Below are 27,211 nucleotides of genomic sequence, written 5' to 3'. Positions count from 1 at the left end.
AAATCCCATCATGATAGCCAAGAAATTTAAAAATCAGTGAATTGAGCAAATTGGAATTTAAAAAAACCCAATAACTGTAATGATGGCCATAAAATTATCAGGATATTCTAAAATCCTGTTAGCTTTACTAATTACCTTTAGGAAGGCTAATCTGCCGTCCTTACCCCATCCAGCCAGTCTGTGACTGACCAAGTGGCACTGTGGTCTTACACCCCTCTGAAGTAGCCTAGTGCCCACTGTCATATCAATCTGCGAATGAGAAAGCAATCATACAAGAAAGCCAAACAGAGCACCGGGTTCAGGAGTACACACACAAACCACAATAGACTTTGCTTTCTGGGAACATGTGTCCATGTTGGGAGAGCTGTCGAAGGACAAATCAAGTGACAGCCTGATGTAATCACACTCACAGAATTATACTGTTCTGTCAACACCCCACCACTGCTGTTATATCTCACCAACAGATGGATCCATCAGAGGTGAGGGCACAATGAAATATTCCCTGGCAATCTCAACATTGACTTTATTATATCTCCTGGTGTCTGGTTAAATCTCAGGCAAAGAAACTTGTTAATGATTACTGCCTGCTGTGCCCCCTCAGCTACTGAGCATCACTCACATTCTATCGACCATCACCAAACTCTCCTCTGGTGTCTTCAGTGTCCCTCACCACAAACCGACCGACCGACCTGACAATGCTTTGTAGGTTAAAGAGACAGAATTGGTCCTTCTGGAGAGAGTAGCTCACTAACTCACTTCTCACAAGTGAACTGTCCTTGATGGCCTCAGACAGGGCGGTCATCAAGTCCGTTAGCCACACTTGGAACACTCTCCGTGCAGCATCATGAGTCATACAGCATGGAAACAGGCCCTTCAGCCCAACTCATCCATGCTGACCAAGATTCCTATAAGTTAGTCCCATTTGCTCATGTTTGGCCCATATCTCTTTAAACCTTTCCCATCCATCTCCCTCTCTAAGTGTCCTTTAAATGTTGTTATTGTACCTGCCTCAACCACTTCCTCCCTCAGGTCCCATTTAAATCTTTCCCCTCTCACCTTGAACCTATGCCCTCTAGTTCTTGATTCCCCAACTGTGGGAAAAAGACCATGTGCATTCACCCTATCTATCTATGACCCTCATGATGTTATACACCTCTATAAGATCACCTCTCATTCTCCTATCCTCCAGTGAATTAAGTCCTAGCCTGCTCAACCTCTCTCCATTACTCATCCCCTCAAGTCTCGGCAATATCCACGTAAATCTCCTCTGCACTCTTTCTAGCTTAATGACATCTTTCATATAGCAGGGTAACCAAAACTGAACATAATACTCCAAGTGTGGCCTCACCAACATGGTTGTGTGATGGAACCACAGGGCTTAATGGGATGACTTCAATCAAACCTAACAGCTCCACTATATTCATCCATGACATACTATAGACCTTCAGCGGCAATAGAATTCTTCACTCATCTTCCATTACCATCAACCCTAGTCCAATAAAGAGTTTAATGGATTAGGAATTGTAGTAGAAGTAAACCCAAAGGGAATCAGTGAAAAACTGAATGCAGTAATGTCTAGCTGAAATAGAATATCATTGTTATTAAACATAAATCAGCTCCACCCCAGCAAGGAGCAAGAGTTTCTCAAGGAGGAGTCCTCAGCTGCTTTAGCAGTGACCTTACCTTCAGCAGGTCAGCATGCTTGCTGATGATCTCATAGTTTTCAGTCCCATTCAGTACTCTTCAGGTAAGTGAAGCTTTCTGTGCCTGCATGTTGCAGGGAATTAACCTCAACACACCAAGAGATTCATGATCCCTTTCTGATCTGAGTTTGTTTGCTTTCCCAAACAATATGGTAATGATTGCACATTAAAGCCGTTTGCTACTATCTCGTCTAATTGCTGCACTTATATATTCACAGCTTCTATCAGCAAACTTACATACAATTCTCACAACTGTCTAAAAGATTTATATTTTTAATTCTACCTGTAAGGTTTTCAGTGCCGACTTAGCTGCCATTACACTCACTCTTATCATTAAAGGAATTTCACTGTTAATCATTAAGGCTACTTCTCCCTCAGTGTCTGGCCTCCATATGCTCTTGGATTTAAAGTTCAGTTCATCTCCAGTGATCCTCTAGATGTTCCCTGTGTTGTAGGCTCAAGAATGGCCTGGCACTGGCCAGTATCAAGTTATAAAATAGAAAGCTCAGAAGCTGTGACAGTGGAACTCCCTTGTGGTCTGATATTATCATGTACTTCTATACATGAGGATATAGCTTATGTGGAGATATTTCAATGAGATAACATTAGGTGAAAACCATTAAGCTCCTTTATATAATAGCCAGCATTTGAAAATCCAATGACTATTTCATTATTCAGTATTTTTTTAAATCTCAATATGAATAAAATAATAAAACTAATCTCAGATTACTGGACTGACCAATAATTGTTTTTGGTATTCCATGGCTTCCACTGGCTTTATCAACCAGAACCCTGCAATTTCCTTTTAATTGTTCTTCTCTTCGCAGTGCTCTCCATTTCTTCCTTGTCCCTTTACCTTTTACTTTCTATTTGCATCCACAGGAAGGGGTTATGAGGCAGCTTTCCGAAATTATTGCTTGGCTTGAAGTCAGGCAACAAGTTTGTCAGTTAAATGAGTTAACTGCTTCATGCCTCCTACCCTGAGTGGAAATTTATTAGACTATGCTGATAACTAATTCCTCTCGAGATGAATGGATAGGATCATGTCAACAATATAAGTGTCAATGTTTGATGGAAGCACTATTATGAGATAATAATGCCTGTGTTGTCCCTATTGGGACATCTGATTTAAATGGACAATCTTTCTGTTAGTCCCAGATGCAAATTGGACTTTAACACTTTCTATGACTGCACAGGTATAACCAAGTTCCAAATCTGTTACATAGAAAAAGGGTCAAATAAAAACAAATGGAGGGATTTAAAGCATTTCATATGTTCAACAGTTGTATTATAGCTCAGCAAGATGTTATAAACTATTTTTTCCTCAGTTGAACAAGGAAGATGTCAATGTTGAAAGGTTTTATACATGTAAACCAGAGGAAGGAATCAACAAAAAAAATGAAACGTGCACAAGTATTACATCGAGAGGGTAAGGGTTAGTGGCATGTGAATAAATAACATTATAAAACAGGGATGTAAAAAGGTTGAGAGATTCTCAGTCATACTGCAGGGAAACAGACCCTTCATTCCAGCTTGTCCATGCTGCTGAGGTGCCCACCTATGCTCGTCTCATTTGCCTGCATGGGCCCAAATCCCTTGAAATATTTCCTATCCATGAACCTTTCCAACTGTCTTTTAAAATTGTAATTATTCCTGCCTCTACCACCTCTTCTGGCAGCTCATTCCATATACTAACCACCCTTTGTCTGAAAAACTTGCCCCTCAGATCTCCTTTAAATGTTTCCCCTCTCACCTTAAACCTATGCCTTCTAGTTTTTGACTCCCCTAAGAAGAAAGACTGAGTATCTACCCTATTTATACCCCTAATTTTATACACCTCCATAAAGGTCAACCCCTTAGACTCCTACTAAAGACAGTTAAAAATAAAATGTGAGTGTAAAAGTCGACCCGTGCTCTGTAATAAATCAGACAACAGTAGAACCAAAGAACTTACGATTAATGCTTTATTAGTTTAATGCTAGCTGGAGTGAGGGATACAGAGAAAGAGTAAACAGTGTAAACCGAGCTCTGTATTAGACCCACTCAAAAATGCACTGGTTACTGTGTTCCTTTATACCCACTTCATGAGGAAGCTTGGTGGGAAGATGCATTTACTACAGCAATTGCTTACAGCAAGCTTTAGCAAAACAAGATATGTCTAAAATAATTATTTCTTTCTTACACACACCTGGCCTCAAATCCAGCCATAACCATAGTCACCCCATGGCTGAGGTAATTCCTTACCATGGGAAGAAGCTGACAATGAGAAGCATACCATTAACCCTTACATTGCCAGTCATTAACCCTTGCATTCCCAGCTATCTTTTACAGGAGGAATGACTGTTAGAGTAAATTCAGCTAATGGAAAGCAACCACATAGGCTGGAACAACACACAAAAACCTGGAGGAAATTAGCAGGTCAGGCAGTATCTATGGAGGGAAATGAACAGTCGATGTTTTGGGTCAAGGCCTGTCATCAGGACTGGAAAGAAAGAAGGGAGATACCAGTATAAAAATGTGGCTGGAAATTCCTTTACATAACTCTAAAACAAAATGCTGACAAAAATCAGTATACCTGAAGTAGGAAAATATTGTTCCCAAACCTGGTTGTCTTAGCAACCATCAGAAAATTCTACTCCTGACTCTTGTTTTTTTTGTTTGCTCAGCACATTTTTACCCAGTATAAATGGTAAAGCAATCAATAGTACTGCAAAACAGAAATTTATAAACTCGCAGATGATATCGTTCTTGTTGGTAAAATCTCAAATGGCAATGAGGAGACGTACAGGAGTGAGATAGATCAGCTGGTTGAGTGGTGTTGCAATGACAACCTCGCACTCAATGTCACCAAACCAAGGAATTGATTGTGGACTTCAGGATGGGGAAGTCGTGAGAACACGCACTAGTCCTCATTGAGGGGTCAGTGGTGGAAAGGGTGAGCAGCTTCAAGCTCCTGGGCCCAAATCATGAAGCAGTCATGTCAGCAGCTCTACTTCATTAGGAGTTTGAGGAGATTTGGTAGGTAACCAAAGACCCTTGCAAATTTCTGTAGGTGTACAGTGGAGAGTGTTCTGACAGGTTGCATCACAGCCTGGTGTGGAGGCTCCAATGTACAGAATCACAAGAGGCTGCAGAGGGTTGCAGACTCAGCTGGCTCCATCATGGGCACAACCCTTCCCACCATCAAGGACATCTTCAAGAGGCAGAGCCTCAAGAAGGCAGCATCCATCATTAAGTACCCTCATCATTAAGGAAATGCCCTCCACTTGTTACTACCATCAGGGAGGAGGTATAGGAGCCTAAAGACCCACACTCAGTGATTCAGGAGCAGCTTTTTCCCCGTCATCAAACTTCTGAATGGTCCATGAACACTACCCTCATAGTGCAAAAAAAGGAACAATGTATTTATTATGTATAGTTTTTTTTGTCTTTGCACTGAACTGCTGCCGCAAAACAACAAATGTCATGTCATATAAGACAGTGATAATAATCCTGATTCTGAAATTTGTCTCCAGTGTGATTTCCAATCTGTGAAAAACTAGAGATTTTGTTTATTCATGTAACAAGGTTGTGCTAGCCTTGCTTCCCTCGAATATGTGCAACTGCAAGAGTCAATACTCAGATCCACTGTTCCCTGATCTCCCTGGACCTCAAATGTCACCTTGTGCATGTGCCTTGATTACATTAACTACAGAGGTAAAGTTCATGGTTTCCGGGGCTCAAGGCCATCCAGGCTGCTGCTGCTAACCTCTGCCACATCCCGTATTTTTTAGCTCGCTTCTGCATCAGCGAGATCACCTAACTTCATGCTCAAGGAGAGAAAACTGCATCTATTTTCCCTTCAGCAGACTCCTGACAGGAGACCCTGCTGTAACCCTATATGATCTCTGGCCCCCATTGAACAGAACATGCATTCTGTGGGCACTGTTTTTTTTACCAGCTTGTCCACATCCTGCTAATCTCTGGGAGAACTCTCCTGCCACTACCTCTCTTCCTTGCCTTGCTCCACCATTATTGCAGCATTTATTCATTCAGCAGAAATATTTCCCTACAGCTGGAAGAGAATCCCTGGGACTGTGGTATGTTCTTAGAAGGAGACGTGGGTGCAGACTTTCCGCTTGTGATGCTACATGTGATAACTTGCATTAGGTCTTAGAGCAGCATCACACTGAAACTTGCACAGCAGGGAAACCCAATAATGCTGTTGGTCTGTGAACTTAACAATTGAGGATCACATTTTTTGTGAAGTCTTTACAGTGTCAGGGTGACCACAATGTTCATTTAACCCCATGCTATGATAGTAAAGCATTTATAGGTTATAGTGTTCATAATAGAGGAGGGAAAGTTGGAGATCATAATGGATTGCAAATAACCACACTAAATAATATTGATTTAATCAAACAGTGAGGAGGTGGTGGAAGAAAATATGTATATATTAAAGAGAAAAGAGTGAAGAATGGAATAATAGTACAGTACTTAATGATTAAAGGGAATTTCTGCAAAGTCAGCTGGTTGGAAAAAGTAGGTAAAGAGAAATCCTTTTATTGTGTACAAGAGTTCCCTTAACACAGTAAATAATTAGCTTAATATGGAAGATTTTCCGTCGGATCTAAAACTGAAGAATAAATTAGAGCAGCTACAAAATACTCCGTCAGGGAAATCTGAACAATACTGAATAATATGTGTTTCAGGATAACACTTGAGGAGGATTTACGTATGGTAGAGACCAGAGTAATAGACTGGAGAAGAGATGACGTTATGGAGAATTTATGAAGAATAGAAATTGGCAAAGTGTCAACAATATCAGCAAGCAATGAAGCAGAATAGTAATAGGACAAAACGGTGTTTAACAGAGCATAGAAAGTAAGTTGCAGGGATGGGTAAAGGCAGAAATGAAAGTGAGGAAAGAGACATGTATGAAATAAATGAGCATCGGTGAGACCAAGACTCGTGTGAGTTCTCAGGGGCTACCAGAAAAGTCAAGATAAATAAAAGGCACTACAAAATTAAATAAACAAGAGGCATAAGAATAAAGACTACAAAAGTCTTCAGACTCATGAGTTATAAACAAAAAGGGATGTTGGCATGGGAACTGGACCATTAAACAACATTTGGGTTAAAATCACTGGCAGAGATAATGCTTTAAAATTTGGTATGAAGGTAGTTCAAACAGACATGAATTAAAGTAAAATAGGAAGAATACTAAATAACTAAGCAAATGAAGGAGAAGAAAATTGTCAGCCCTAGATAGCACACGTTCTCACATTCTAAGCTTGGGAGAAGATGGTAGAAGAAATGTGACACACATTGAATAATTCAGCTGAAAAGGTAGAATGCTCAAGATCTGACAGCCAACAAACATTAAACTTAGGATTTTCAAAAGAAAGTATGACACATTGAGGGAACTATAGAGAAGCCTTGGGTGGCAGGAAGAGTACTAAACAAAGACAGGTTAATCCATTTTATCCAGAGTTCCAAAAGACCTCTGATGTTTCCATATGCAAGATGATCAGAACATATAGAATCAGGTAACAAGCAGGAAAGTAGATGGGTTGTTGGATGAAAGAAAGAATGCAGCATGTGGGGTAGGTGGTAGCTCTTTGAAATGTCAGGAGATAGGAAGTGGAGTTTGACAAGGACCAGTACTCTGTTACTTTAAGAACAGCGATCAAAAATGCAATCTGTGCAGTTAGATGAATATTTAGAATTGAGAAATTCCGCAATTTGCAGAAAGATATTACTGTATTTACAGAATGGGCAAACAAGCAGCAGATAATTAATGGTAGGTATGACATTATGTCAAGAAAAATAGAGGTTGCATATTATTTGGAAAAAAGGAATCTAGATTGGGTATTATAACTGTCAGACTGACAGCCACCTTTGGTATCCACATGCTTAGAATAACCAACTCTTATGGGTAACCTAGTAGTTTGTAAACTGGCCATTTACTTCATGGAATTTATATTCCCCAGTTGCATGATGGGATCTGAAATTGAGCATTGGATCTTTTTACTACAGAACAATCCACTTAATGCAAACAAAATGTTACCGTAGCTAATAAAAATCAACACACAGTCATTGATTTTTCAGGAATTATAACTTTTTAGAGATTATTCTCACTGTAAAGAAAACAATAAAAATGCTAAGCTTTGTTGTATGAAGTACAACAGAATGTAATATTTATGCATGAGTTTTGCTGAACAACTACTCTGGTCCTGCAACTTATTTTATGGATGGATTTCAGTTACCTCAGCATATCATTTGCAATTCTGTTGCCTAGTAATTCATGCTTCAAAAGTTGCATTAAATATCCAATATAGAAGCAACAGCACATTATAATGCCTTTGAAATTCATTCCTCTGGGGTCAATGGAACTGAATTTCATGGGGTAGATTACAACCCGCTGATATGACTATATAACAGGTTTAATACTACTGACATGGAAGGAATCGAGAGGCCTATGGTTTAAAAATAATGAGGTCTAAATTCCAGTTTATATGAGGCCCAAAATGGCTGCAACTACTCTGTGGTACATGTTATGGGCAGTGATGAAGTTATGCTTGTAGATCACTGTGGTGCATTTCTGATCCTGTGGCACTGACAGGCAGGTACATCACTGCTGATGTATTCCTGCTGGGGTAAAACATGCCCATGCACTGATGATGTGGGCAAGTCACCCAGGTCACAGGCTGTCAGGAGCAGGCTAAATTGGTAAACTCGTTTATTATTGTCACATGTACCAAGGTACAGTGAAAAACTTTGCATGCCATCCATACAGATCATTTCATTACAACAGTGCATTGAGATAGTACAAGGGAAAACAATAACAGAATGCAGAATAAAGTGTTACAGCAGGGTTGAAGTTGTGCACCAATAAATTGTTTTTCAAGTTTATGATACTTCATCTTTTACTTTAATATCGTGTGTACATCCCAATCTTTCTTTTCCTTCCAGTAAGATCTTCAAAAACTTTAATAAATCATGTTTTATTTTTATAAACTTCCTGGTTTGCTGATTGGAGGAATTCTTCAATCCACTTGGCTACTCAGCCTTCTGGATGAAACCCCAGTGTTGCTGGACACAGCAGATCCTCTACAGCAACTGTGTCCAGGATTCTTAAAGGTCAGAGGCCATTAGATACCACAAACAGGCAACAAAGTGGCACAGATGGTAGAGCCACTGCCTCACGGTTCCAACAACCCAGGTTCAATCCTGACCACATCCCAAAGACATGCAGGTTGGTAGGTTAATTGGGCGCTCTAAATTATCCCTCGTGTGTAGGCAAGTGATAGAACCTGGAGGGAGTTGATGAGAATGTGGGGAGAATAAAAGAAGGATTAATGTGGGATTAGTGTAAGTGGGTGGTTGATAGTTGATGTGGACTCAGTGGGCTGAAAGGCCTGTTTTTATGCTGTCTCTCTCTCTATATGTACAAACACAGAAGGGAAGATAGAATTCATTACACTTACTCCCCCCCTCCCCTTACCTCCTGCTCTACACCTGCCCACTTGTATCAAGACAACATTTATCAATAGGTAACTCAGTTTTACTAAACAAATATAGTTACTGTATGAATTTCCTCACCAGATGATTCAAATCTGATTTTTTTTTACCAATTAGTAAACAAATTCCACCTAGTGAATCAGAAGAGTTATTTTACAGTGTGAGGCATGTGGATCTGCAAATCACAGTTACTCTTCAAACTTAGTGACCATTTTAGCCATTTGGTTTCTCGTTAACATTATTTCTATGCCAGAAATGATTGTTATCAAGTTTCTACTTGAAATTGTAGCAAATTACTTTATAGAAATATCAATCTGCTTTCCAAAACTTACTGGATTCAAGCTGTAAGCCAACCCGTGAAGGATACCACTGTGGACCTGGAACATAGGTAAGTAAAGTTACATTTAATATATCCATGTGGAGTTAGTAGTAGTAACTTCAAACCTGCGTCAATGTCCTGATAAAAATATTAATTACATTTCAATTCATTTTAAAAATTACTTACTGGAAATCTTTAGACTGGTTTATTTTTGTAAAGTATATGTTGACAATTCTATAACTCACACAGGCAAGAAAAGTAACTGGCACAAAACTGGACAATTGCCCCTCCATTTCCTTCCCACCTCTCCTAAAGTTAGACACTACAGTGGGCCCAGATAACCCTCACTCAATGTCCATTGTCAGCGGGCTATTGTTCTGTAAGTGAGGAAGGGGGTCTTCTGTCCTGGTGTTTTAACCCTCATTCTTGCATCATTTCTATCATTCTTGCAGATCTGCACTGACTTCCTCCAAAGGCCGATACGTCCCTTTAAAAGTATACTGCCCAGAATGAGAGGAAATTAAAATGGAGAAAGCTAACTAAATACTGCTTATGAAGCAACCAAGCCCAGGATCATCTGCACCTTCTCCAAACAATGAAGCTTGTGGGTGTGGTTGATTCCCACTCCAATCTGCTGCTTCTGTCCCCAGTTGCATTCAACCATCTTCTATGAGAAAGAGGGTAGAGTGATAAGTACTGTGTTGTAGAGTGTGCTTGTTTTGCCAGGCAATAGCTCAGAGGAAGTGGAATGATTTTTGTTCCAAGTGTGTGAGTGTGGTAGTGTGTTTGTTGTTTGATGGGAGTTGTTGGTGTTTCCACTAACTTTAACTAATCACAGCAAATTAAGTTTGGGGGGGGGGGTGCGGGGGAGAAACAATGGGATCAACCCGATTCATTTCTCCAAGCATTAATCTCCTGGGCTACATCTCCTGTTTTTGTTTCACATTAGCCTATGGCCTGCAGGACCTCCTAACACAAGTAGACCTCTTCTGCCAGGTTCAAGGTCAGAGCCTGTAAAATATCTGCCGATGATGGGATTGTTGTTCTCACATCTCCCCAAACTGCGGAATGACAACCAGATTGCTTCAGTAGTCACCTCTCCTTTAAGAGGCACTGGCATGGTGTGTATGAGGACAGGTCAGTCTCAACTGGTGCACTGAACTAATTTCTGCCACAAGTGCCTTCTAAGCATTCAAATCCTTGCATGAGCTGTGAACACAGGACCCATTCACAAACAACACCAGAACAAACTGGTGCAGTCAGTGCTATTTTAGCAATTGTTTTGCTGTGTGAATTAATTTTCCATCTGAAATCTCCATGGCCAGCACAAAGGAACTGGAATAGAAGACTATCTTGGGGTAAACTTGATGATTTGGACCTTTAAGCTGTTGTGTTTTGTCTGACAATTTCACTGGTGAAAAAATGACTGTGTTGATCACTGTGTCAAAAATTTCTTCAATACCCTTTAATTCCATGGAACCCAATGTCTAGAACATTAATCCAAGTTATGCCCGTGTTTTTTACATAAACTTATAAAGGATGGCAGAATTTATAATTAACCACCAGCTACCAAACTCAAACGGTTTGAAACCCGTTCTTTCTCCGAGTGCAATTTTGTTGGAAAAGTACAAGAACAGAAATTCCTTTTCTTGGAATAATGGTGTCTTGATAGTCTGGAAGCAGCTAATGAAGCACATTGTCTGAAAACAGAAGAAAGTGTTGACAATATGGCAGTTCAGTCAGCAGCCTCAACAATGGCCTACCTTAGAGAAATACAAACCTCCTGCATTAGGTGAAAATGGTCCTTAAATGTGAAATGGAGGAAAGAATCTAGTGAAATGAATTAGTTTAGCTAAATTTGCTGTCCTTGTAGTTCTGGAACAACTGGATAATCTTAAAACAAGATGAAGCATGCATATTACTGTGTACAAATCACACAACATAGGTGCAAATGGAGAAAAACAATAAAAGTAGGGAGGAATGTGGGTAAGAATGCAGTTGATCAGAGATAGAGGTGAAAATGTCATTACATGAATATTCTGTATTAAATAATTTTCAGGGTCTTAATTATTCAAGCCCCTGATAGACAAGAAGACAAAGGAGACAGGAGAGAGGGAGAGAATTGGGAAAGTTCCCTACAAATTTCACAGATGACAACAGCAAAGGAGGAAGTGCTGGAGCTCAGCTGTATTTCGACATTCCTGATTATTGGTCTGAGATTAATGGGCACCCCCAGCCAGCTGGTCAGCAAATGAAGAGCAGTGTGCACTCAGCCATGTAGAGCTGATATCAATAGTGAGTTAGTAATAATCAATTGCAACACTGTCAGCTAGCTGAACCCATTTCAGTTTGCTTCCCCTCAACTTGCCTGTCCTGCTGAGTAACCAACATTTTCTCTCAGACTTCCTGCACCCATGATATTTTGGTTTTACATTATTTCTGTGTGTACTCTGGGCACTGGGATTTCTGTGACCCCAACTTGCTTATGCTGCTGTTCTTGCCTGCAGTGGACACAGCGTGAGCAGGAGATCCCACCTCTGGGTCCCGGCCTAATTTCAGCAGCAGTCTGCCACAAGAACTGTGGAGTTTCAACAAGCCTTCTGCTTCTGAATTATCCTTGGATGAAGGTCTCATGGGCAATTACAACCTTCATAGTTTACAACAATTTATCAAAGTAGCAACAACACAATAAGAATATTAGCAGAGTTTGATTGTCTTTACTCAACCTTGAGTTTTTAGGGAGTGGAACTTTTGATTACATTCTTCTTTTCCTTGCTTTATTTTTCCTCGTGAAGTGATAGAAATTTACTGTAGCTATGGTTCTTACTATCTGGGCATCATTGGGAATCCTGTCTCACGAGGTTGTGGGTTCAAATTTCACTCTGAAAATATCAGCACATAATCAAAGGCCGATATCTCAGCTTGGGGTTGTGGTACTATTGAAGGTGAGGTCTTTCAGGTGAGATGTTCAACTAAGGCACTCTCAATGAGTCCTGGCACTCTCCCATTGACCAACGTCATTGAAATAGATTTGGTTTTAATCACACTAATGCGTGGCAGCCTGTTTCATTCAAACTATCTTTTATTTGTCCCAAGTGACCACATGTAAAACAGTTCATTGCCAGCAAGCTGCTTTGAGAAGGTTGTGAAAAGTGCTAGAGAAGTGCAAGTTCACTTTTTTCTTCTTCTGTGACCAGCAAATAATTCAATACACAGTTAGAATTACAACCAATCCAGTCTGACCTTCTGGATAAACATTATGGAAACCTGGTACATTTACCTACAAAGCCATTGAGGGAACTAGAAATTAATGCAACATGATTGCAATTATTTTTAGGGGTGATTTGCTCTACTTTTTGCATGATCTTATTTGGTTTACTTGATAAGAGTAACTACATTTCAAATGTTATTAATTAGATGAGCCACTTTATAACATCTCATGGATGTGAAAGGTATTATGTTAATACAAGTTCATTTTCTTACTCTCTAGCTTTCTCAGCACCTTGCAAAAATGTCAGAACATCTGGATGCTGCAGAAAAGGAAGGCAAGTTTCTATTTTCCATTCCTCTCAGCAAATTATTCCTGAAGTTGTGGCATAACTCAGGGTGAATCAACTTATTTCAGGTTTACCAATGGTCTCTCCTGATAGAGAAGGTTGCTTTGGAAACACAACCAATCCTGAAACCAGAGGAAGTAGGCAGCAGGCAGCACCCCACCTCTCTGAGTGTGTGTATATACACAGCTACCTCTGGTGAGGATTTAAAAAGCACATCATTCCCAAGACAGGGAATTTGTGTTCTATAGGAGCTTCTACCTCCTCCTTCCTCAATTAAATTAGGCATCATGTAGCCTAAACCACCACCCTCTGCTTAATTGCTTATCTAGCCTCCCATTAATTGTATTTGTTTATAGTATCTAATTGTGGTGTTTTATCTCAATTAGTGATAAATTCATTCAGGTGGGGCACATTAATTAGGGACTACATTATATATGCATTCAGGGAGCAGAAGCTTATTTAAGGAGTACCCAGTAGGGACTTGTGAATAAAGGCGTGGTTGGTTTATGACTTTGAATGGATTGGGTTGAATGTTGTTTGTAATCATCACCAGAAACATGCTCAGATTATGTGCTCAGAGGTGTGTTACTCTGGTGTATGAGGTGATAGGGAGGTACCTAATTTCTCTGGCTTTCAAAGACTGGTGATATTTCTTGAGCAACTTGTATCATCACAGAGACCATTAGTAGACTAGAGACAAAAGACGATTCATTCTGGACTATACCTCCCTGACCTCATTATTTAATACTAGCACCTCTACAATTTCCTGTAATAGTGAGTTTCACAGCTTCACCAGTCTCTGGGTAAAGATGTTTTTCCATATCCTTGGGGACTACCTTGTACTGATGGTTTCTCACTTCCTGCAAGTGGAAACATGTTCCTCAAATCCACCCTCACTTTTTTTTGCAGTCTCTCCAATGGCTTACAGCAATAATTGCCACATTTGCTTATTATGAAACTGAATATCAGCTTAACAGTTTATCACAGAGCAGTTGCTAGATTTTTAATCAAACCATCCAGGGAAATCTATAACATTATGCATAATATCTCTGTGAATATCCTAATATGCAACAAGTATAAAAGTTGTACATGCTACTTACAAGTTTTGTAAAACTTGTGCTTTACATCAGCAATGGAAAATGAAGGAAGCATCTGAAAAATATGATGCAAGATGATAGTTAATTTTCAGCATTTCTACAGGAGTTTTCCATTGGCTGGTTCAGTCAGTAAACCAGAGCTACTTCAAGGGATGTTACTTTGTGCTTCTGACAGACAGCCTAAGTGATGAAGTCCTGCACTGGAGGACTGAGAGCACCTTCAGGGGAGCTGAGTCCATCACCTTGGCCCTGTCACCATGAAGGCAAAGCTGCCCTCTGACCACTCAGTTGCTACTCGCTGGGAGAAATCAGCACTGAGTCTTGCATGTTTACAGTGAGGAAGCTGATAACTCTCACTGTTTAGAACACATTGAATTGGAGTTGCTTCTTCAGCATATCAAACAGCTGAAAAGCAATTCCAATTCAACTCTTCTCCTTTGTGGCTGGTGCACATTACGAAGACTGTGTATTTTTAACAGACAGTATTTATTATTATAGCATGTCATTCCATTCCAAACTTTCTTGTACCTCACCGTACTTGTGCACATAACAATAAACGACTTCTTCTATCAATTTTAGATAAGTGAGAAAGGAATGCAATATCAAATGAGATTGTTTGAAAATGTATCAAACATTTGTAAAGTTAGTTTTGAAATAAACACTGATGGTGCAGTTAACCAGAAACTCCCTCAAAAAACCCTTGGTTTAGTATCTACCAAAAGCTTGGGGAGTCTGTGTCAGTGGGATTAGCTCAGGGAATGTACAGGGACAAAGTCTGTGCACACCAGGATGGCAGCTCCAACCTGCAGACTACTGGGATTTACCCAGATGGCTCCCAGGTGGTATAGTGAGTTTGTGGCTGAGATTGGGAATCTGCTTTGTAGATTTTCCTGTGGATAACTGAGATATTCAGAGTTTGGGAAAACTGCTGGCTGCTGAAAATGGAGGAAACCTCAGGGAGAAGGTTAGTCTCTTCACGGCCAAAGGAGCACCACCCTGGGTGTCTCTCTCCACATCTGCCCCCACAGCCTGAAGCACAATCACCACCCTCCCAATGTAACCCCGTCAGACCGACCTCAGACACTGGGCCTCCGTGATCAGAGTCAGGGGTTGACCATTGGAACCTTGGTAAGATCAACCCCCAATATCGAGGACTGGTTGCACCTCCACCCATCCTCCTCGTCTGACTGAGGTCAAGCCTATCCATGAGACTGACAACTAGTTGGTGATCCTGTTTAAAATGAAGGTCACTCATTGTGGAATTAAAAATCTACATCGTGTGAGAAACAATTCTCCCCATCCAACCTCTTACTTCCTGTCTACACAATGTTTGGATCCTGACCAGTAAATATCCATCTTATCTTTTATGTGATGCCCAACAGCTTCTTAACTTGTTTCACCATCCACAAAGTTCAGCCTAAAACTCTACTTTCAATATCTGTTCATCCACTAGCCCTGTTCCTGCCAATCTACACTGGGTTTGGTCTCTCAATACCTCTCATTGAAACTCCTTGCTGTTTGTATTGTTATCTTTTCATAGCTGACACTTTCATATCTCTGGAAACTTCTGTCTCCTACCTCACCCAATCACCCCCTGCCATACATAAACTTTTGATTCCAGCCCTTTTAGCAGTATCCCACCCTTGGCCAGGATATCAGCAGCTGCCTGGTCCCAAACTCAGGAAACCTCTTTCTAAGCCCAACTCCTCCTGTCTTTAGATGCTCCTTAAAATCTATTCCTTTTACAAACTTTTGTCCGTTACTCATAACGACACTGCCTTCAGCTCACTATCAGTCTTGATACAGTGTCTTGACCTGCAACATCAACCATCACTTTGCCTTCACAGATGCTGCTCAACCTGCTGAGTTCCTTCAGCAGTTTGTCTTTTGCTCCAAATTCCAGCATCTGCTGTCTCTTGTGTATCTCACTAATTTTCATTCTCTAATTACATCTCAGTGAAAATTGGGATGACTTTCCCACCCTAAATGTGTTGGATAAATGCAAATTGTTGAATTCTTTGAACTTATTTCCAGCTAAAAGACCCAGTGATCTTAACTTTAAAACAACTGTTCAGAAGCAGTTCAGTGAGAGATGCTCACAGCTGAAATGAACCAGGGACTTTAGTTATGAATTGCTTGGTCTTTCATGAGCAAGTCAACACTCTCCAGCAAAACATTTCCTTCTCCCTATTTATACAAAAAAAGATGACAGAATTACAAGCTGGAACAACATAATTCATTAATCAGTTTTTAATGGCTCTTTTGAACTGATTGTTAATTCTCCATTGACATTGAAAGTAAGTGACACATTTCAGTTTAGAAGCTGCTGGAGAGGGGAATCTTAACTTTTTTTTGAGTCTTCCTGAATTATTCATAACTAATCAATGTCCATCCAATAAACGAGAGAAATAAAGGACCGCAGATGCTGGAATCTAGATGAAAAATACAATGATGCTGGAGGAACTCAGCAGGGCAGGCAGCATCCCTGGAGAAAAGCAGGCGGTCAAAGTTTCGGGTCAGGACCCTTCTTCAGAACCGTCCTGAAGAAAGGTCCTGACCTGAAACATCGACTGCCTGCTTTTCTCCACAGGTACTGCCTGGCCTGCTGAGTTCCTGCAGCATCATAGTCTTTCTCATCCATCCAATAAACATTTCACAAACTGCTCTAGGAGAAGTTTGACAGAATATTTTTCATAAAATGAAAACAAAAATGGGCTCTTCCTGAGCTTCGATATTTCAACAGCAAAGAACGGTGGGAATTATATCTTGGGACTGAGCAGCACACTACACAATTTAACGTTCATTACTAAACTTTAAACACCTAATGTTAGGGAAAATTTAACAGCTAAATTACAAAAAAAAAGCCTCTTACGCACCCTTTGGAGCAAACATTTTAGGGCTATTTTTGAAACAGATTTTTTTTATTTCTGCTTGTAAAGTTAATTAAAATATTGCTTCAGTTGTGAGAATAAATGTATCCGAATATGCAAAGCTCTATGGAATATTAATCATCGATTGTCCAGCTCAATTCAGCCAAAGCTATCAAAATTAATCATGTTTATGAGCTTTTCTTGTTCTGCATGCATCATTAATTAATAATGCACTGACTAATGATACTAATGATCAGCTATGAATAGATGAGTTTTTCTTTCTCAATCTGCACTGATGCCATATGTATCATTTTAGTCATTACAAAAGTCTAAAAGTAATTACATGAGCATGAGAAATTATTTGTCACTTTGCATTATCAATGTTATCCGTAACTCAGTAACTCAGTGTTTCTCCATGATATTAATTGCACCATGGTAACGTTTATATGTCAAATATTTAATTACAGGGAGTAAGGGTAATGTGCCTTTTACATATTCATTCCCAGTCATGTTTGCTCAACAAATGAGGTAGCCCCTGTCTACCTGTGGAAAGACACAGGCAACATTTGGATGAGGGCTGATAAATGGCAAAACAAAGTTCTAACAAGGGAGAGTCCAACACCTCCCTTTGACATCCAATGGCTTTGGCATTGCCAAGTCTCCAATAATCAACATCCTTGCAGTCATCATTGAGTAGAGCCTCGAATGGATCAGCCACATAAAAACTGTGGTTACAAGAGCAGGTCAAAGGCTACATATCCTGTTGCAAATGACTCACATCTTCATGCCCATAAGTCTTTCCACCATCTACTCCTGACATGTGCCTTCTAGGATAGAATACTTACCAATTGCCTGGATAAGTGCAGCTCCAACAACATTCAAGAAGCTCGACACCATCAGAATCTCATCTTTGGCCTCCACAGCTGGTACACAGTGGCTGCAGTGTGTATCATTTACAAAATGTACTGCAGTTACCCACCCAAACTACTCTGACAGCACCTCTTAACTGAACCTCTACCACCATGAAGAACAAGAACAGTCAGAACATGGGAAACACCACCCCTCCAGGCTCCTCTCCGAGTGCTTTCCTGACTAGAGGAAATAATGCCGTTCTGTTATCTTCGCTGGATCTAATCCCCGGAACTCCCTACAAACAGGATTATGAGAGTACTTTCACCAGAAGACTACAAAAGTCCAAGAAGGTGGCTCACCACAATCTTCTTGAGGACAATAAGAATGGGGGATAAATGTTGACCTTACCAACATTCTGGAAAATGAATCAAATAAATAAAGCCATCCTCTTGATGTATTCAGGCAATTATCAGCAATTGGAATGTGGAGCAGAAAATACCAATAAAGTGCTGACATCTTCTCAGAGAAAGACAAAAATATCTGTTTAAACTTGGCAAGATGCAGTTTCAACTCTCACACAAATTTTGGTGTTATGTTTGTGCCAGTATAAATTGATATTGGAATCGTATAGCTAGAAATGTAGCAGAATTACTTGGTGCTATCCCCGATCTTACCTGAACCTGTGAGGGCTCTCAGAATGTCTTGAACCCCTTCAAACAGCACAAACTCACATGACACCCTCTTTATCAAGGAACCACTTTCTCCCTATACCCAAAGCAAAACCAAAAATCTCAATCTGAGTTCCACTGTACAATTTCTCAATGTGTGCCTCACAGGTGTGTTAACCTTTTTTGCTCCACACCTAATCAGTGAACCTTTGTTGTCTCCAAATCACACCCAAATATTCAGTGAAAGTAATTATTGTTCTTAAAGAACTTGATCCCTATACTCTGGAGAGAAAGGTTAGCCCATCTTTAGTACCTCCTACCTAAGGTTTTTAATTATTTAAGTTTCTACATCTTTTGTCAGTCATAGTGTCATAGAGTCATAGAAGGATATAGCACAAATTCAGGCCCTTCAGCCCACCAAGTCTGGGCCAATCATCAAACACCCACTTACACTAATTCTGCATTAATCATACATTCTCAACAACTCCCCCCAAATTCTACCATTAATCCACACACAAGGCAATTTTCAGTTGCCAATCGACTCACCAACCTGCACATCTTTTGGGATGTGAGAGGAACTAGAGGACCCAGAGGAAACACATGAAGTCCACAGGGAAATATGCAAACTCACACAGACAGCACCAAGGTTGGGATTTGAACCTGCGTCTCTGGTGCTGTGAGGCAACAAGGCAACAGCTGTTCTGGCTGTAGCCCTGCACACCACTGTGTTCACTATTACAGTGATCTATACCATTCAAGTTAACTTTGTTTATACCATTCTCTGTAATGATTGTTCACAAGAATGCATTTTTTACATTATTGAGTATGTTTACATTTCTAAGTTTTCAATTTTCAGACCCAATCAATCCCGCAAGTATGAAATAAATAACAGATTGATGACTTGAGGGAATGCCATCAATCTCACAATTTAAGAGACTGGGATCTGTCCCTTCATTTCTAGCGGGCACAGAGCTCCATCTCCTATTCAATCTTCTGAAGTACACAAACGTTGGCAACATTTTAATCAGAAGGTCAATATTTACTGAAGTACTTTAATGGGATACCTCTAATAATCTAATGTGGTAATAAAATCTCTGCATCATATCAGATATCATAAATTTTGCCTTTTAATTTGGTTTTAATATGCTGGTCCCTAATTTTAATTTAATAATTCCTTGATCCCTGGTAACACCATTCCAGGGATCAATTCATGGGCTGAACTATTTGTCAGTGTCAATGGGATCAATAAGCTGCAGCTTTTGTTATCAGTGACTCAGCTGATAACTGTTACAAATAAATATCTTGTTTTTGGAAGCCACATGGCATACTACCACCTATTTAATATTAATTTTCAAACCTGTGTTACTGCAATATGATTCTAAAATAATGAGACTTTTAGTTGCTCTGCTGTGAGTCACTAATAATAGCAGTGTTATTGGCAAAAACTGGTGACCTACTCCTAAACGTCCAATCCCTTCCACCTGCACAATGTCCATATCCCTCCATTCTCTGCACATCCATGTGCCATCTAAGAGCCTCTTAAACAGCTCTGTCATATTTGCCTCCACTGGGATAGGGAAACTGTGTTTAACTCCCTTGCTGATCAGAATGGCTTTAGTTGATTGTTCCACTCTTTCTATAGTGGTGTTTGCATTCATGTATATGTACAGATATTCCTCGATTTATGACTTACGAATTTTCACAAGAATAGCATTGACTCTTTGGAGCACATGTTGGTTGGTTCATTGGCTACTGTAATTGTCCCCTAGTTTATGTGTTGATAAATACTGTATGTGAGGGAGAACAGGTTTACCTGAAAGTAATTGGAGGAATGGGATTGTCAGGATTGCTCTGAGAGCAAGTATAGATTCAATGGGCTGTATGGCCTCTTGTGCTGTGAGTAGTGTGAAATCTATTCTTCCCATAAGGAATGGTGTCCCCCCTCTCCACACCCACCCCTCCCCATGGGAATGAACTGAATCAAAAAATCTATAATGCATTTTCTCAAGTCTTTTCTACTTACAAAATGGTCATATGCTTTGCATAGATCAAGAACTGGGTGTTTTTTGTATATTACCTATTAAATCATTTTTTTTTTCCCAGACCCATTCTGAGCAGGAATTGGTCATTAGTTCCTGCTGCAGAGAGTTAGTCTTCTGCCAAGTCAATTAGAAATAATCGGAAGCTCTTTCTGTAATGTTTAGTGCCTTTTGTGCACCCTGGAGTTGCAGAAATAAAACTCTTCTGTCTAGGGTTGAGAGTAATTGCCGTGTAAACTTGTTTTGTCAGAATCTTGGTGAATAACCTCAGTAACATTGATCCTATTGTGATTGACATCCAGTTATCAATACTTTTTAATGTCTTAATATCTTCAGTCTTCAGAATAAAGAACAGTTCTATTACTATCAATAGCATTAATTTATTTACAGTTTAATCCATAAGGTCATGAGTTGATTTAATTGTGAGCCTTGCCACTCTTTTAATATGATGCTGTTAAATCAGAGAGCAGAATCCTTTTCAACATTATCTAGGGCATTTCTCATCTCATTGACTTTGATGTGATTGTGTGAGCCCTCATTATTCACTAATGTGATGCAAGAGGTAAATTCCTTAATAATGACTTCATTGCTGGCATTTGACAATTTTTAATCATAATATTGTTTCACCTGGGTGATCTGCGGGAAAACTGCAGTTACCCCAAGGTTTGTTTCATCAATTTCCTCCTGCTGTTATTGAAGGGTCTCCTTAACCAAGGCCTTTATTTTCAGAATAAATTTTCAATGCTCTGGAATTATTCTTGTTCATGTAATTTCTATCTCTCCTACTTTCACTGATACTATTCCCTACCACTCTTGGTGATCATACTGTAGGCTTGGAAATACAGTAGTTCCTTTACATAGCGTGATACTCTTTAATCTAGCTTGGAAATATAAACCTCAATAACATCGTGGTTTTCTCTTAATTTATATCCTTCAAGCTTAACTTAGTTCCATTGTAGACTTACACTATCTTCAACATCATTACTGGGACACTGCTGTACAATAATATTTTCCTTGTTGCTTCCTATATTGCTTTTATTATATCAGGAGTGCAATCCACAGCAACATCTTTATACATTTAATCCTGTCAATCTTAGTTCTCCCACCTAACTGATAATTGTTTATTTAATTTTGTAACGAGTGATCGACTAATCTTAACATTAATATTGCTGCAGTTCTTGTTTCTTTTTGGTTCTAACAGTAAATTGGTTCCCTCTACTGTCCAGGTGGAATTTTCCCCTTTAATCTTCGGCATATTAACACTTATAACTCCTTTCGCATTCCTTTTCTCAGAACAATTATGGTGCTGTCAAGTCTAATTTTTATACTAAAGGAACTTCTGCAACTTAAGTATATAAATTTATCTTTGGATTATCTAGACCAAATTACTAACACATTTCACCAGATAACAAGTAGTCACATGGAAATTACCTTTTTATTACATTTGCTACATATGATTTCAATAGTTTTAATATGGTGTATAATTTTTGAATGTTTTGTAATGGCCTTAAAATCCTTATATTGCAAATCACAAAACAATATTCAAAAAGATGTTGTTCATTTATATTCTTGACCATGTCCAATCAATTTTGGTGGACAATAGGTTAAAATCTGATATTAAAGAATTGATTATTATTTACATTGTTGGCAATATTACTGTCATTTTAAGATTATTAAAATCAATAGACTTGCTAATGTCATGAGCACTGTTAAAATTGTAAACAACATTAGATCATTAATTATTTAAAAGTTGAGATAATTTATACTTTTAAACCAATTGAGACTTAAAATTATTGAAGAACCTGGAAATTGTTTAGTGGAATTGCCGGTTATTTCTAAATAGATCAATTCTGATGAAGTTTCATTGATCTGAAACACTAATTCAGTTTTTCTCCCCATGGATGCTGCCTTACCTGATGAGTGTTTCCAGAATGTTATATTTTTAATATCTAGGCTTGTATTGGATTCAACTCAAGAATAACTGATTGTAATCACTTGTTGTGAACTAAGGAATTCCAGTGATTAAGACATTTTTTTTAATGCTGCTATCATGACATTTTTTTTCACGAAGTGGATGCTTGGCAGTGATTTGTCTGGGACTTCAACGTGACCAGTAACAGGAGGAGAAGAGCCAAAGATGAAGCCTACCTTGCAGAGGAGAGCAAAGGAAATAGGTGGTGAGGGCTTTGGCCAATAGCAGTGTCCAATCCTGAGTCTTTTTTTGGAGGCAGAGATCTGCCATCTTGGACAGAGACCCCATTGTGTTCCAATGCCTGAACTGCTCTTATTGTGAAGGTCAAGGTTGCTGAGACCCTGAACTTCCTCGTCTCCAGACTATCTCATCTGGCAGATACTGATATCAACATATATCGCTGCACAACTCTGCATTGGCATCATGAAGACTGCTTTCGAATGGAACTCAGTTTCTTCTCATGTAGGGAACTGCAGACATTTGGATTTTCCCAGATTGTGGGCTTCACAGTGCTTCAGGAAGCAATAGTCTGCCTACATGTAGCAATCAGGATTCAGCATATGAACCCATAAAGATCTGTTACTCCCTGAAGATGCAGGTAGTGTGTGACTATCACCAATACATTGTCACGGTCAGTGCCGTACACTCATACAGCACGTCCCACCATACTTTAGCCTCCTGGCCAGACAAAACAAAACTCCTCTGAACAAAACCTTGTGCCCATGGCTCCAGGTTTATAGATGAGCTGAAGAGTAGAACTACAACCGGAGCCATTGGGCCGTGAAGATTATTGAGGAGACTGACAAGGTGTGTTGAGATCCAGAGTGTTAACAGGTGCCTTTCACTTGTTCCCTGTGCACAGCTCAAAAACCTCACACTACCTTTGGCTACCAGGCAACAGCAGGAGGAAAAGGTGAAAGAAGACCGGGAAGAGGAGCAAGAGGAAGAGGGTCATGACAGACAATGATAAAGGAAGGTCCACTCTGGAAATGTTGTTGAAGCATTATCACACCATGCTGATGCCTGACAATGACCATCTATATGATGTGAAAACAATACCATTTCCCCTTAACATTAGTGCCTCAATGCCTTATAAATATAACGATTGTATCTGATTCTACCACCTCCTCTGGCAACCAAGTTCCAGATATCAATCATTTTCTGTGTGAGGGGAAAACAATACCCCTCAGATCCCCTGTAAAGCTCTTTCTTCTTGCCTTAAACTTACACCCTCTTGTTTTTGAGCCCTTTTCCATGGGGAGAAAAGATTCTGATTCTCGACCCTATCCATGCCTCTCATAATCTTACATACTTCCATCAGGTCACCTTCACTCCAGGGAAAACAAGCCAAGTCTATCCAATCTCTCCCGATAACTAAGGTCCTCCAATCCAGGCAACATCACAGCGAATCTCCTCTGCACTCTCTCCAGCACAATCGTATTCTCTTCTTTCTCTTCTGACTGTGATGGGCTTTGCTGCCAGGGTTCGGGCATCTGAGATAGCAAGAGAGTAAGGATGTGGTCATGGTATGGAGAGGGGCCTGGTATCCGAATTTGAAGGCAGAAAGGATAGTGAGATGAGGTGGATGTGCTAGAATGAGGAGGAGGAGTGAGTAGACCAGCAGTTTCAGTGACCCTTGATGCATGTCTGACCATGAACTGTGTGACCCCAAACCTATGACCAGCAACACACTTCCATCAACACAACATAACCTTGGGTTGGTCACAATAGGGTGAAACCTATCGCTTGATATTCTGGATAGTTTTGTTTATGGAAATTCTGGTATAGATTAATAGTGTATTTAGAACATAGAACAGTATAGCACAGGAACAGGCCATTTGGCCCACAATGTCTGTGCCGAACATGATGCCAATTAAACTAATCTCATCTGCTTGCACATAATCCATATCCCTCCATTCCCTGCATGGGTCTATTTTAAAGCCTATTGAACATCACCATCGCATCTGCTTCCACCACCTCCCCTGCCAGCGCATTCCAGGTACCAACCACTCTTTGCACTTTGAAAAAAATCTACCTTGCAAATCTCCTTTAACTTTCCCCCTCTCACTTTAAAGCTATGTCCTCTAGTATTTGACATTTCCATTCAGGGAAAAAGACTCAGACGATCTACCCTATCCATGCCTCTCATAATTTTATAAACTCCTATCAGGTCTTCCTCAGCCTCTGATGCTCCAGCGAAAATAACCCCAGTTTGTCCACCCTCTCCCTATAGTACTGGCACACGATACCACTATTTCAGACACAGTCTTTCTCGCACTATTCCAGCTGACACTTTTATTGAGAGGAAAACATAGAGCTAAGATGCCAGAGTATGCTGTAAAAAATAAAGTCTGCTTTATAAACTTCTTTAATACCTACTTTGCTGTCGGGTTGTGTATTTTATAATAAGTTAATGGCACTACTGAAGGTTATTATGGGATAGTTAACATAGAAGGCCACAGTAAGGAAAGAGATGGGAAACCACAGGCTATGATTCAAGTGATGCTTTAGGAAGAATGATGTGAAATAAGGAAAATATTTTAACCGTATAGAAGTCGGTATTCATATTTTCTATTGATATTACTAAAACAAACAAGTTAAATTTGTTGTATCAGGAGAGTGCACTTTGTGTAATGCAAACTAACACTTGGTTTAGATTAGGTTGTCAGAATTCAGCGGGTCAAAGCTGAGCAATCAAGATGCTTTGGCAATATAAGAAACTGCAAAAGATTAAGGTAAAGAAAAATGGTTAAATTGGAGACAATTCTGGAAAGAGCATGATGTTTATAACCTTTTAAAATTATCTTTTTTTGCTAATAAATAAAATACCACCCACACTTCAATGAAAATGAAACATAAATGATGCCACATTGCCATCTACTGGTGTACAGCAACATAACAAATAAGGATCGGACATCAATGACTTCAGAATTGATGAGTTTCTGTCTGGAAAAAACAGTGTCACTTTCAGCAAGTCTTTGATATTTTGTGCTGAGAGTTCACCTGGACCAACTATCAGCCGAGTATTTTTTTTCTATTTATTCCTTTTTATCGGATCTGGGGTATCCCTGGAAAAGCCAACATTCACTGCTGACCTTGTGTGCCCTGGATGAGATGGTGGTGAGCACCGCCTTGAACCACTGAAGTCTGTGTGGTGAAGGAGCTCCCACAGCACTGTTGGGGAGGGAGTTCCAGGATTTAGACCAAGTGACAACAAAGATCACTGTTATATTTTCAAGTCAGGATGGTGTGTGACTTGATGGGGAACCTGCAGGTGGTGGTGTTCCCCAGCACCTACTGACGTTGCTCTTCTTGGTGGTAGACATTGCCTTTTGGAGAGGGTGCTGTTGGAATGACCTAGCCAAGTAACTTCAGTGCATTTTGTAAATGTCACACACACCGGTCTGGTGGACTGATTTGTCCTGGATGGTGTTGAGTTTCTTGACACTAAAACTTTTCTCATCTACACAAGTGTAGACTATTCCATCGCACTTCTGATTTGTGGCTCATCGATGTTGGAAAGACTTTAGAGTATCAGGAGGTGAGTCAGTTGTCACAGGATACCCAGCCTCCCCCCTTCTCTCGAAGCCGTAGTATTTAAGTACCAGGCCTAGTGGAGTTTCTGGCTAATACTGACCTCCAGAATGTTGATGGTGGATGGCTTGGCAACAGTAATCCTATTCAATGTCAAGGGTTGGTGGGGAGACTTTCTTTCTCAAGGTGGTCATTGCCTGACATGTTTATGGCACCACTGTTACTTGCCATTGATCAGACCAAGCCTGAATGTTGTCTTGCTGCATGCAGGCATGGACTGCTTCATTTACCAAGAGTTGCAAATAGAATTGAACTTTGTGCAATCATCAGCAAACATCCCACTTCTGACATTCTGGTGGAAAGAAGATCATTGATGAAGCAGCTGAAGATAGCTGGGCTGAGGACAACTGCCCTGACGAATTCCTGAAATAGTATCCTGGGACGATCTTGCTTTGAATGAGTAATGACTCAAAAGGTTGGAGTGTTTTCCCCTTGATGTCCATTGACTTCAAATTTATCTGGGCACCTTGATGCCATACTCAGTCAGATTCTGCCTTTGATGTCAGGAGCAGTCACACTCATCTCACCTCTGGGATTCTCAGCTCTTTTGTCTAAGTTTGGATCAAGGCAGTAATGAGGTCTGGAGGTTTGGATCAATTCAGTAATGAGGTCTGGAGCTGAGTGGTCCTGGCAAAACCACAACTAAGCATTGGTGATCGGTTTTTTGAGAGTAAGTATTGCTTGATAGCACTGTTGATGAGAGTTTCCATGATCTTGGTGATGATTGAGAGTAGACTGATCAGGTGGCAATTAGCTGGACTGGATTTGTCCTGCTTTTTTATGAACAGGACATAGCTGGGCAATTTTCCACATTGTTGGATAGATGCCAGCATTGTAACTGTACTGGAACAGTGTGGATCCAGGTACAGCTGAGCCTGGAGTGTGGGTTTTCACTGCTGAAGCTGGGATGTTGTTTAATCTCACAGTCTGCTTGGAGCTTTATGGAGGTATAAGAATGCTAGTGTAATTAACCAAGTTTTTTTTAAATTCTGGAATTCAAAACAATATCATTTACATTAAAATATTCATAGAGTATG

General features: G+C 39.9%; 1 protein-coding gene across 1 annotated transcript in view; it reads right to left on the bottom strand.

Moving 5' to 3' along the window:
* The window catches only part of LOC127572530 (trans-2,3-enoyl-CoA reductase-like), a 76,836-nt gene that overhangs the window by 37,631 nt on the left and 11,994 nt on the right, over window positions 1-27,211 (bottom strand). Inside the window, exons 2-3 of the mRNA XM_052019897.1 lie at window positions 14,183-14,234; window positions 9,539-9,583 (exon numbers count right to left, since the gene is read on the bottom strand). Of these exons, the coding sequence (XP_051875857.1) occupies window positions 9,539-9,583; window positions 14,183-14,234 (97 nt within the window). The remainder of the gene's footprint in view (window positions 1-9,538; window positions 9,584-14,182; window positions 14,235-27,211) is intronic.

The sequence above is a fragment of the Pristis pectinata genome, chromosome 7, assembly GCF_009764475.1.
Source record: "Pristis pectinata isolate sPriPec2 chromosome 7, sPriPec2.1.pri, whole genome shotgun sequence".
Taxonomy (NCBI): Eukaryota; Metazoa; Chordata; class Chondrichthyes; order Rhinopristiformes; family Pristidae; genus Pristis; species Pristis pectinata.
The sequence above is the reverse complement of the archived record's forward strand: the minus strand, read 5'-3'. Positions and strand labels throughout refer to the sequence as shown.